At 40.3% G+C, this 13,504-nt stretch overlaps 1 protein-coding gene across 1 annotated transcript; it reads left to right on the forward strand.

Moving 5' to 3' along the window:
* Nucleotides 1-318: 318 nt before the first annotated feature.
* Nucleotides 319-1,241, forward strand: LOC139750683 (cuticle protein AMP4-like). The gene is made up of 3 exons (XM_071665361.1): nucleotides 319-356; nucleotides 531-730; nucleotides 895-1,241. The coding sequence occupies exons 1-3, from the start codon at nucleotides 348-350 to the stop codon at nucleotides 1,070-1,072; spliced, it is 387 nt and encodes a 128-aa protein (XP_071521462.1). The 5' UTR covers nucleotides 319-347; the 3' UTR covers nucleotides 1,073-1,241.
* Nucleotides 1,242-13,504: the final 12,263 nt, after the last annotated feature.

The raw sequence follows: 13,504 nt of genomic DNA on the forward strand, positions 1-13,504 counted from the left end.
CTTCTTTACTGAGTGTATAGTCCACTTTTTGTTAGAATGTTTATGGAAAAATCATTCTTACTCACAAGAACGTAATACAGCTAAATGAAATAAAAAACTGCTAGTAAAGTTTTTAATTTGCTGCAATTCATTGACCAACACATGAAGATCTGGACTGTGTTTGTGGTTGACCCAAGAGGAACAAGTTGACATCCATATTAAATGAACACCCGAGATTCACACGAACAAAACAAAAAAGAATCGAGGTCTCGGACACAAGGTTGTATGACAACCTTCTCTTTCTGAGTGTATATAAGACGGGAAGACCTACCAGGTCTCACACTCACATTTACCTTCAGCACTCCAAAATGAAGCTCGTAAGTACAACACTATACACTCAAGTAATGTATTACAGGAAAAGAATATCTAAGTTTATGACAAATCTCTGGATTAATAGACAGATTATCGCCTCGAGAAACCAAAATTCATTACCAATTGCCTGCGTGTAGGTGCTGAATAAATCATGTAGAAATAAGGTTCATGTGTTCCAGGTTGTGATCCTCACCGTGGCTGCTGTGGCAGTGGCCGACACTCTGGTCTACCCACCAGTGGCCATCCTCCGCAGTGAACAAGTCAACCCCGATGAGTTCGGTGCTCACAGTTCCCACTTCGAGGCCGACAACGGTATCAACTTTCAGTTTTCTGGTTCTCAGGGACCTGATGGTGGCTCAAACATGATTGGATCATGGAGGTAGGTTCCAGTGTCACCTAATATTGAAAATTACACTTTGATAAATTTCCATCACTTGATCATGATATGAGATACCACGCATTTTATACAGTGCTTATCAGAAAAGTATCTTTAGTGAATCGCTATCGTACTACTGTATCACATACACAACACCTGCCCTTCAGCTACCCCCAGGAGGACGGCAGTGTAGCGTCAGTCCAGTTTGTGGCCGACAAGAACGGTTACCAACCCCAGTCTGACCTGCTGCCCGTGGCCCCAGCCTTCCCCCATCCCATCCCCCAGTTCGTCCTCGACCAGATCGCCTTCGCTGAGGAAGAAAAGAAGTACAAGGCTGAGGAATAAGACTGACGACTTCTAACTAAACTCACTTTTCACAGTAGAACATTAGGCATCACCTACCTACTTCCTGACATGACTGAACAAGTTTAATCCTGTGTCACAGAACGTGAATACTTGTATTACTTTTCGATATGATACTTGTTTTATCATTTCTAAATAAAGCATTAATAGTTCATAATGATATTTCTTTTCTTATCAATGCATTTCCGATTATATTCATAAAAGAATCTAAAAACATTATATTTTCGTTCTGATAATTATATCTTAAAAGCAATATACAAATAATCTATACATAATTTCACCGTGATACGCCCGAAAGTTGAACCCAGGCTACGGTGAACGGCTGGTGGTCTGTGTTCCATTGAACCACCGATGGAACAATATCTGTCAATGGAATTGCTGTTTACAGTACTAGTGGTCTGTCCACTCATGAGGCCTGTAAGTTAATATACACCACCCACTTCCTGATCCCGAGGACGGTGAAATTCCCTGTTATGTCCATATTGTCTCTATATTGGACCATGTAATGTTTACATATATATTAGGCCCACAGCACTTGGGGTGGGGTTCTGCAACTGTAAATAAAAGTTAGAGAGATCAAGGTTTTGTCCCAACAGTTGTCCAGTGGTGTACTGACAACCTGTTGTTCTTGGTAACATGGGTCCCCTGCTCGGGACAGCAATCTTGAAATTGTTTAAATCGATATGAATATGAACATTACATGTTCTCATATATGAACATAACCAATATTGCTTTGAGTTGATACACAGTTTCAAAAGGTTATTGGTAATAACGGGATACTGTCGTATTAATTGATCCTGAGGTAATCATATTATTCATATATATATATATATATATATATATATATATATATATATATATATATATATACATATATTCCTATGAGTCCACGAGGAAAATGAACCACGAAAAGTTCCCAAGTGCACTTTTGTGTAATAATCACATCATCGCCTGTACTAAGTAATCTTTATATGGAATATTTTGAAACAAAATTACTAAAGGATATCTTACCTTCTAATGCAATTTGGTTTAGGTATGTAGATGATGTTCTTTGTCTTTGGCCAACAAATGAAAATTTACAAATATTTCTCCCATTACTTAACAATTTAGTACCTTCAATCAAATTTACTGTAGAAAATGAAAATAATGGTATGTTACCATTTTTAGATTGCATGATCCATAGACAAGGAAACAAGTTTAAGTTTAGCATATAGAGGAAACCCACCAATGTATGCTCATATATCCATTATTACTCATCTCAACATGAGAGTTAAATTATCATTATTTCAATCTATGTTCCTTAGGGCATTACGTATTTGTAGTCCAGAGTTTATTGATGATGAGTTTGAGAAGATATATTCTATTGGATATAAGTTAAAGTACCCTAGATCTTTCATTGATAAGTCCCTTAAGTTAGCAAAGAAATCATTTCATAGAGTTGAGCCCAAACCTCCCATTGACACCAAGAATCTTTTAGTTCTCCCTTTTGATAATAATTTCACTTTGCTTCCCATGTTGCTTAAATTCTTTAATGTAAATGTTGCCTTTAGCAACAATAATACTATAAAGAATATCTTAACCAGGAATTCACCAGAAAATTCTCTTGGTTGCATCTATAATGTTCCTTGTGGAAACTGTGATAAATTTTATGTTGGTCCGACTGGTAAGGATCTTTCTGTTAGACTTAAGCAACATAAATATAGTGTAAGAACGGGACAAGAATCAAATGCCTTGTTTAATCATGTTAAAAACTATGATCATTGTATTGACTGGAGCAACGCCATCTCAGTTATTAACTCTTACTCTATTGCCAAGAGATATATCATTGAAACTTCTATTATTAGTGATGGTCTATACAAATTAGATAACTTTATTGTTGATAAGATTTGTAAAGTGATAAGATCATGAACGGTCGTTGTATGTTTTGGACAATCACATTTTTACCAAATGGCGTCCTAGCTTCGTCTCTTCGATGTATATCAACTGACTGTTATATTTCTCTCTTGTGTCTCCCCTGATGATGTGATTGTTACACGAAAGTGCACTTGGGAACTTTTCGTGTTTCATTTTCCCCGTGGACTCATAGGAATATCTTGACGATCTGCAAAATTGTGATCCTTTCCAATATATATATATGTATACCATATCGTTCCAATTCACTCTATTCCTTGCACGCCTTTCACCCTCCTGCATGTTCAGGCCCCGATCACTCAAAATCTTTTTCACTCCATCTTTCCACCTCCAATTTGGTCTCCCACTTCTCGTTCCCTCCACCTCCGACACATATATCCTCTTGGTCAATCTTTCCTAACTCATTCTCTCCATGTGACCAAACAATTTCAAAACACATTCTTCTGCTCTCTCAACTACACTCTTTTTATTTCCACACATCTCTCTTACCCTTACATTACTTACTCAATCAAACCTCCTCACACGACATATTGCCCTCAAACATCTCATTTCCAGCAAATCCACTCTCCTGCGCACAACTCTATCCATAGCCCACGCCTCGCAACCATACAGTATTGTTAGAACCACTATTCCTTCAAACATACCAACTTTTGCTTTCCGAGATAATGTTCTCGACTTCCAAACATTTTTCAAGGCTCCCAGAATTTTCGCCCCCTCCCCCACCCTATGATTCACTTCCGCTTCCATCCGCTGCCAGATCCACGCCCAGATATCTAAAACACTTTACTTCCTCCAGTTTTTCTCCATTCAAACATACCTCCCAATTGACTGGACCTTCAACCCTACTGTACCTAATAACATTGCTCTTATTCACATTTACTCTTAACTTACTTCTTTCACACACTTTACCAAACTCAGTCACCAGCTCCTGCAGTTTCTTACATGAATCAGTTACCAGCGCTGTATCATCAGCGAACAACAACTGACTCACTTCCCAATCTCTCTCATCCACAACAGACTGCATACTTGCCCCTCTTTCCAAAACTCTTGCATTCACCTCCCTAACAACACCATCCATAAACAGATTAAACAACCATGGAGACATCACACACCCCTGCCGCAAACCTACATTCACAGAGAACTAATCACTTTCCTCTCTTCCTACACGTACTCATGCCGTACATCCTCGATAAAGACTTTTCACTGCTTCTAACAACTTGCCTCCCACACCATATATTCTTAAAACCTTCCACAGAGCATCTCTATCAACTCTATCATATGCCTTCTCCAGATCCATAAATGCTACATACAAATCCTTTTGTTTTTCTAAGTATTTCTCACATACATTCTTCAAAGCAAACACCTAATCCACACATCCTCTACCACCTCTAAAACCACACTGCTCTTCCCCAATCTGATGCTCTGTAAATGCCTTCACCCTCTCAATCAATACCCTCCCATATAATTTACCAGGAATACTCAACAAACTTATACCTCTGTAATTTGAGCACTCACTCTTATCCCCTTTGCCTTTGTACAATGGCACTATGCAAGCATTCCGCCAATCCTCAGGCACCTCACCATGAATCATACATACATTAAATAACCTTGCCAACCAGTCAACAATACAGTCACCCCCTTTTTTAATGAATTCCACTGCAATACCATCCAAACCTGCTGCATTGCCGGCTTTCATCTTCCGTAAAGCTTTTACTACCTCTTCTCTATTCACGAAATAATTTTCCCTAACACTCTCTCTTTGCACACCACCTCGAACAAAACACCCTATATCTGCCACTCTATCATCAAACACATTCAACAAACCTTAAAAATACTCGCTCCATATCCTTCTTACATCACCATTACTTGTTATCACCTCCCCATTAGCCTCCTTCACTGAAGTTCCCATTTCCTCCCTTGTCTTACGCACTTTATTTACCTCCTTCCAAAACATCTTTTTATTCTCCCTGAAATTTAATGATACTCTCTCACCCCAACTCTCATTTGCCCTCTTTTTCACCCCTTGCACCCTTCTCTTGACCTCCTGCCTCTTTCTTTTATACCTCTCCCACTCATTTGCATTTTTTCCCTACAAAAATCGTCCAAATGCCTCTCTCTTCTCTTTCACTAATAATGTTATTTCTTCATCCCACCACTCACTACCTTTTCTAATCAACCCACCTCCCACGCTTCTCATGCCAGAAGCACCTTTTGCGCAAGCCATCACTGCTTCCCTAAATACATCCCATTCCTCCCCCACTTCCCTTACCTCCTTTGTTCTCACATTTTTCCATTCTGTACTCAGTCTCTCCTGGTACTTCCTCACACAAGTCTCCTTCCCAAGCTCACTTACTCTCACCACCCTCTTCACCCCAACATTCTCTCTCCTTTTCTGAAAACCCCCACAAATCTTCACCTTCGCCTCCACAAGATAATGATCAGACATCCCTCCAGTTGCACCTATCAGAACATTAACATCCAAAAGTCTATCTTTCGTGCGTCTATCAATTAACACGTAATCCAATTACGCTCTGTGGCCATCTCTCCTACTTACATACGTATACTTATGTATATCTCGCTTTTTAAACCAGGTATTCCCAATCACCAGTCCTTTTTCAGCACATAAATCTACAAGCTCTTCATCATTTCTATTTACAACACTGAACACTCCATGTATACCAATTATTCCCTCAACTGCCACATTACTCACCTTTCCATTCAAATCACCCATCACTATAACCCGGTCTTGTGCATCAAAACCATTTACACACTCATTCAGCTGCTCCCAAAACACTTCCCTCTCATGATCTTTCTTCTCATGCCCAGATTCATATGCACCAATAATCACAAATCTCTCTCCATCAACTTTCAGTTTTACCCATATCAATCTAGAATTTACTTTCTTACACTCTATCACATATTCCCACAACTCCTGATTCAGGAGTAGTGCTTCTCCTTCCCTTGCTTTTGTCCTCTCACTAACCCCTGACCTATATATATATGCAGTTTCACACATGAATCAGCCACCAGCGCTGTATCATCAGCGAACAACAACTGACTCACTTCCCAAGCTCTCTCATCCACAACAGACTTCATACTTGCCCCTCTTTCCAAAACTCTTGCATTCACCTCCCTAACAACCCCATCCATAAACAAATTAAACAACCATGGAGACATCACACACCCCTGCCGCAAACCTACATTCACTGAGAACCAATCACTTTCCAATCTTCCTACACGTACACATGCCTTACATCCTCGATAAAAACTTTTCACTGCTTCTAACAACTTGCCTCCCACACCATATATTCTTAATAACTTCAACAGAGCATCTCTATCAACTCTATCATATGCCTTCTCCAGATCCATAAATGCTACATACAAATCCATTTACTTTTCTAAGTATTTCTCACATACATTCTTCAAAGCAAACACCTGATCCACACATCCTCTACTAATCTGAAACCACACTGCTCTTCCCTAATCTGATGCTCTGTAAATGCCTTCACCCTCTCAGTCAATACCCTCTCATATAATTTACCAGGAATATTCAACAAACTTATACCTCTGTAATTTGAGCACTCACTCTTATCCCCTTTGCCTTTGTACAATGGCACTATGCAAGCATTCCGCCAATCCTCAGGCACCTCAACATGAATCATACATACATTAAATAACCTTACCAACCAGTCAACAATACAGTCACACCCTTTTTTAATGAATTCCACTGCAATACCATCCAAACCTGCTGCCTTGCCGGCTTTCATCTTCCGTAAAGCTTTTACCACCTCTTCTCTATTCACGAAATAATTTTCCCTAACCCTCTCACTTTGCACACCAACTCGAACAAAACACCCTATATCTGCCACTCTATCATCAAACACATTAAACAAACCTTCAAAATACTCACTCCATCTCCTTCTCACATCACCACTACTTGTTATCACCTCCCCATTAGCCCCCTTCACTGAAGTTCCCATTTGCTCCCTTGTCTTACGCACTTTATGTACCTCCTTCCAAAACATCTTTTTATTCTCCCTGAAATTTAATGATACTCTCTCACCCCAACTCTCATTTTGCCCTCTTTTTCACCTCTTGCACCTTTCTCTTGACCTCCTGCCTCTTTCTTTTATACCTCTCCCACTCATTTGCATTTTTTCCCTGCAAAAATCGTCCAAATGCCTCTCTCTTCTCTTTCACTAATAATCTTACTTCTTCATCCCACCACTCACTACCTTTTCTAATCAACCCACCTCCCACGCTTCTCATGCCACAAGCATCTTTTGCGCAATCCATCACTGATTCCCTAAATACATCCCATTCCTACCCCACTCCCCTTACCTCCTTTGTTCTCACATTTTTCCATTCTGTACTCAGTCTCTCCTGGTACTTCCTCACACAAGTCTCCTTCCCAAGCTCACTTACTCTCGCCACCCTCTTCACCCCAACATTCTCTCTTCTTTTCTGAAAACCTCCACAAATCTTCATATTCGCCTCCACAAGATAATGATCTGACATCCCTCCAGTTGCACCTATCAGAACATTAACATCCAAAAGTCTCTCTTTCGTGCGTCTATCAATTAACACGTAATCCAATTAAGCTCTCTGACCATCTCTCCTACTTACATACGTATACTTATGTATATCTCGCTTTTTAAACCAGGTATTCCCAATCACCAGTCCTTTTTCAGCACATAAATCTACAAGCTCTTCACCATTTCCATTTACAACAATGAACACTCCATGTCTACCAATTATTCCCTCAACTGCCACATTACTCACCTTTCCATTCAAATCACCCATCACTATAACCCGGTCTTGTGCATCAAAACCACTTACACACTCATTCAGCTGCTCCCAAAACACTTGCCTCTCATGATCTTTCTTCTCATGCCCAGATTCATATGCACCAATAATCACCCATCTCTTTCCATCAACTTTCAGTTTTACCCATATCAATCTAGAATTTACTTTCTTACACTCTATCACATACTCCCACAACTCCTGATTCAGGAGTAGTGCTTCTCCTTCCCTTGCTCTTGTCCTCTCACTAACCCCTGACTTATATATATATATATATATATATATATATATATATATATATATATATATATATATATATATATATATATATATATATATATATATATATATATATATATTATCCCTGGGGACAGGGGAGAAAGAATACTTCCCACGTATTCCCTGCGTGTCGTAGAAGGCGACTAAAAGGGAAGGGAGCGGGAGGCTGGAAATCCTCCCCTCATTTTTTTTTTTTTTTTTCCCAAAAGAAGAAACAGAGAAAGGGGCCAGGTGAGGATATTCCCTCAAAGGCCCAGTCCTCATCCTCTGTTCTTAACGCTACCTCGCTAATGCGGGAAATGGCAATTAGTATAAAAAAATATATATATATATATTCATGCATATATATATATATATATATATATATATGCAGTTTCACACATGAATCAGCCACCAGCGCTGTATCATCAGCGAACAACAACTGACTCACTTCCCAAGCTCTCTCATCCACAACAGACTTCATACTTGCCCGTCTTTCCAAAACTCATGCATTCACCTCCCTAACAACCCCATCCATAAACAAATTAAACAACCATGGAGACATCACACACCCCTGCCGCAAACCTACATTCACTGAGAACCAATCACTTTCCTCTCTTCCTACACGTACACATGCCTTACATCCTCGATAAAAACTTTTCACTGCTTCTAACAACTTGCCTCCCACACCATATATTCTTAATACCTTCCACAGAGCATCTCTATCAACTCTATCATATTCCTTCTCCAGATCCATAAATGCTACATACAAATCCAAAGTATAATAAAAAAAATAAATGTATATTCTTTTTTTGCTTTATCGCTGTCTCCCGCGTTTGCGAGGTAGCGCAAGGAAACAGACGAAAGAAATGGCCCAACCCACCCCCATACACATGTATATACATACACGTCCACACACGCAAATATACATACCTACACAGCTTTCCATGGTTTACCCCAGACGCTTCACATGCCCTGATTCAATCCACTGACAGCACGTCAACCCCGGTATACCACATCGATCCAATTCACTCTATTCCTTGCAAGCCTTTCACCCTCCTGCATGTTCAGGCCCCGATCACACAAAATCTTTTTCACTCCATCTTTCCACCTCCAATTTGGTCTCCCACTTCTCCTCGTTCCCTCCACCTCCGACACATATATCCTCTTGGTCAATCTTTCCTCACTCATTCTCTCCCTGTGCTCAAACCATTTCAAAACACCCTTTTCTGCTCTCTAAACCACGCTTTTTTTATTTCCACACATCTCTCTTACCCTTACGTTACTTACTCGATCAAACCACCTCACACCACACATTGTCCTCAAACATCTCATTTCCAGCAAATCCACCCTCCTGCGCACAACTCTATCCATAGCCCACGCCTCGCAACCATACAAAATTGTTGGAACCACTATTCCTTTAAACATACCCATTTTTGCTTTCCGAGATAATGTTCTCGACTTCCACACATTCTTCAAGGCTCCCAGGATTTTCGCGCCCTCCCCCACACTATGATCCACTTCCGCTTCCATGGTTCATTCCGCTGCCAGATCCACTCCCAGATATCTAAAACACTTCACTTCCTCCAGCTTTTCTCCATTCAAACTTACCTCCCAATTGACTTCACCCTCAACCCTACTGTACCTTGCTCTTATTCATATTTACTCTTAACTTTCTTCTTTCACACACTTTACCAAACTCAGTCACCAGCTTCTGCAGTTTCACACATGAATCAGTCACCAGCGCTGTATCACCAGCGAACAACAACTGACTCATTTCCCAAGCTCTCTCATCCACAACAGACTTCATACTTGCCCCTCTTTCCAAAACTCTTGCATTCACCTCCCTAACAACCCCATCCATAAACAAATTAAATAACCATGGAGACATCACACACACCTGCCGCAAACCTACATTCACTGAGAACCAATCACTTTCCTCTCTTCCTACACGTACACATGCCTTACATCCTCGATAAAAACTTTTCACTGCTTCTAACAACTTGCCTCCCACACCATATATTCTTAATACCTTCCACAGAGCATCTCTATCAACTCTATCATATTCCTTCTCCAGATCCATAAATGCTACATACAAATCCATTTACTTTTCTAAGTATTTCTCACATACATTCTTCAAAGCAAACACCTGATCCACACATCCTCTACCACTTCTGAAACCACACTGCTCTTCCCCAATCTGATGCTCTGTACATGCCTTCACCCTCTCAATCAATACCCTCCCATATAATTTACCAGGAATTCTCAACAAACTTATACCTCTAAAATTTGAGCACTCACTCTTATCCCCATTGCCTTTGTACATTGGCACTATGCACGAATTCCGCCAATCCTCAGGCACCTCACCATGAGTCATACATACATTAAATAACCTTACAAACCAGTCAATAATACAGTCACCCCCTTTTTTAATAAATTCCACTGCAATACCATCCAAACCTGCTGCCTTGCCGGCTTTCATCTTCCGCAAAGCTTTTACTACCTCTTCTCTATTCACGAAATAATTTTCCCTAACCCTCTCTCTTTGCACACCACCTCGAACAAAACACCCTATATCTGCCACTCTATCATCAAACACATTCAACAAACCTTCAAAATGCTCACTCCATCTCTTTCTCACATCACCACTACTTGTTATCACCTCCCCATTTACGCCCTTCACTGAAGTTTCCATTTGCTCCCTTGTCTTACGCACTTTATTTACCTCCTTCCAAAACATCTTTTTATTCTCCCTAAAATTTAATGATACTCTCTCACCCCAACTCTCATTTGCCCTCTTTTTCACCTCTTGCACCTTTCTCTTGACCTCCTGTCTCTTTCTTTTATACATCTCCCAATCAATTTCATTTTTTCCCTGCAAAAATCGTCCAAATGCCTCTCTCTTCTCTTTCACTAATAATCTTACTTCTTCATCCCACCACTCACTACCCTTTCTAATCAACCCACCTCCCACTCTTCTCATGCCACAAGCATCTTTTGCGCAATCCATCACTGATTCCCTAAATACATCCCATTCCTCCCCCACTCCCCTTACTTCCATTGTTCCCTGTTTTTTCCATTCTGTACTCAGTCTCTCCTGGTACTTCCTCACACAAGTCTCCTTCCCAAGCTCACATACTCTCACTACCCTCTTCACCCCAACATTCACTCTTCTTTTCTGACAACCCATACAAATCTTCATATTCGCCTCCACAAGATAATGATCAGACATCCCTCCAGTTGCACCTATCAGAACATTAACATCCAAAAGTCTCTCTTTCGTGCGTCTATCAATTAACACGTAATCCAATAACGCTCTCTGGCCATCTCTCCTACTTACATACGTATACTTATGTATATCTCGCTTTTTAAACCAGGTATTCCCAATCACCAGTCCTTTTTCAGCACATAAATCTACAAGCTCTTCACCATTTCCATTTACAACACTGAACACCCCATGTATACCAATTATTCCCTCAACTGCCACATTACTCACCTTTGCATTCAAATCACCCATCACTATAACCCGGTCTCGTGCATCAAAACCACTAACACACTCATTCAGCTGCTCCCAAAACACTTGCCTCTCATGATCTTTCTTCTCATGCCCAGGTGCATATGCACCAATAATCACCCATCTCTCTCCATCAACTTTCAGTTTTATCCATATTAATCGAGAATTTACTTTCTTACATTCTATCACATACTCCCACAACTCCTGTTTCAGGAGTACTGCTACTCCTTCCCTTGCTCTTGTCCTCTCACTAACCCCTGACTTTACTCCCAAGACATTCCCAAACCACTCTTCCCCTTTACCCTTGAGCTTTGTTTCACTCAGAGCCAAAACATCCAGGTTCCTTTCCTCAAACATACTACCTATCTCTCCTTTTTTCACATATTGGTTACATCCACACACATTTAGACACCCCAGTCTGAGCCTTCGAGGAGGATGAGCACTCCCCGCGTGACTCCTTCTTCTATTTCCCATTTTAGAAAGTTAAAATGAAAAAAAAAACACAAGGAGGGGAGGATTTCTGGCCCCCCGCTCCCGTCCCCTCTAGTCGCCTTCTACGACACGCGAGGAATGCGTGGGAAGTATTTTTTCACCCCTATCATCAAATATATATATATATATATATATATATATATATATATATATATATATATATATATATATATATATATATATATATATATATATATATATATATATTTGTTATACTTATTCGCTGTTATGCGTTTACGAGGTAGCTCAAGGAAACAGACGAAATGGTGGCCCATCCCACCCACATACACATGTGTATACATAAACGCCCACACACGCACATATACATACCTATACATTTTAACGTATACATACACAGACATATACATACATATATACACATATTGTTTAGACGCTCTTTTTATGACCACACATTTCTTTTACCAATTTATCAATTAATTAATCAAACCACCTCACACCACATATCTTCTTCAAACATTTCATTTCTAACACTTTCACCCCTCTCCGTACAACACAAACCTCGCAACCATATAATTGTTACTACTTCTAACGTACCCATTTTTGCTCTCCGAGATAACGTTATCGCCCTCCACTCATTCTTCATCGCTCCCAGAACCTTCTCCCCTTCCCCCACTCAGTGACTCACATCCGTTTCCATGGTTCCATCCGCTGCCATGTCCACTCCCAGATATCTAAAATACTCCACTTCCTCCTAATTTTCTCCATTCAAACTTACATTCCATTTGACTAACCCCTCAACTCTACTGAGCCTAATAACCCTGCTCTTACTCACATTTACTCTTAACTTTCTCCTTTACCACACTTCTCCAATGTCAGTCACCAACCTCTGCAGTTTCTCATCCGAATCAGCCACTGGAGCTGCATCATCGGCGAACAACAAATGACTCACTTCCTAAGCCCTCTTATCCATAACAGACTGCATACTTGCCCCTCTCTCTAAAACTCTTACATTTGCCTCCCTAACCACACCATCCATATAGAAATCAAACAACCATGGGGACATCACACACCCCTGCCGCAAACCACATTCAATTGGAATCAATCACTCGCCTCTCTTCCCAATCGTGCACATGCCTTACATCCTTGGTAAAAACTTTTCATTGCTTCTAGCAACTTACCTCCCGCACCATATACTCTTAAAACCTTCCGCAAACCATCTCTATCAACCCTACCGTATGCCTTCTACAGATCCATAAATGCTACATACAAATCCATTTGTTTTTCTAAGTATTTCTCACAAATATTCATCAAATCAAACTCCTGATCCACACATCCTCTACAACTTCGGAAACCAGACTGCTCTTCCCCATTCTGATTTTCTGTATATGCATTTACCCTCTCAATCAATACCCTCCCGTGCAATTTCCCAGAAGCACTCAACAAACTTATACCTCTATAGTTTGAACACTTACATT

Source organism: Panulirus ornatus, chromosome 10 (genome assembly GCF_036320965.1).
Source record: "Panulirus ornatus isolate Po-2019 chromosome 10, ASM3632096v1, whole genome shotgun sequence".
NCBI classification, from domain to species: domain Eukaryota; kingdom Metazoa; phylum Arthropoda; class Malacostraca; order Decapoda; family Palinuridae; genus Panulirus; species Panulirus ornatus.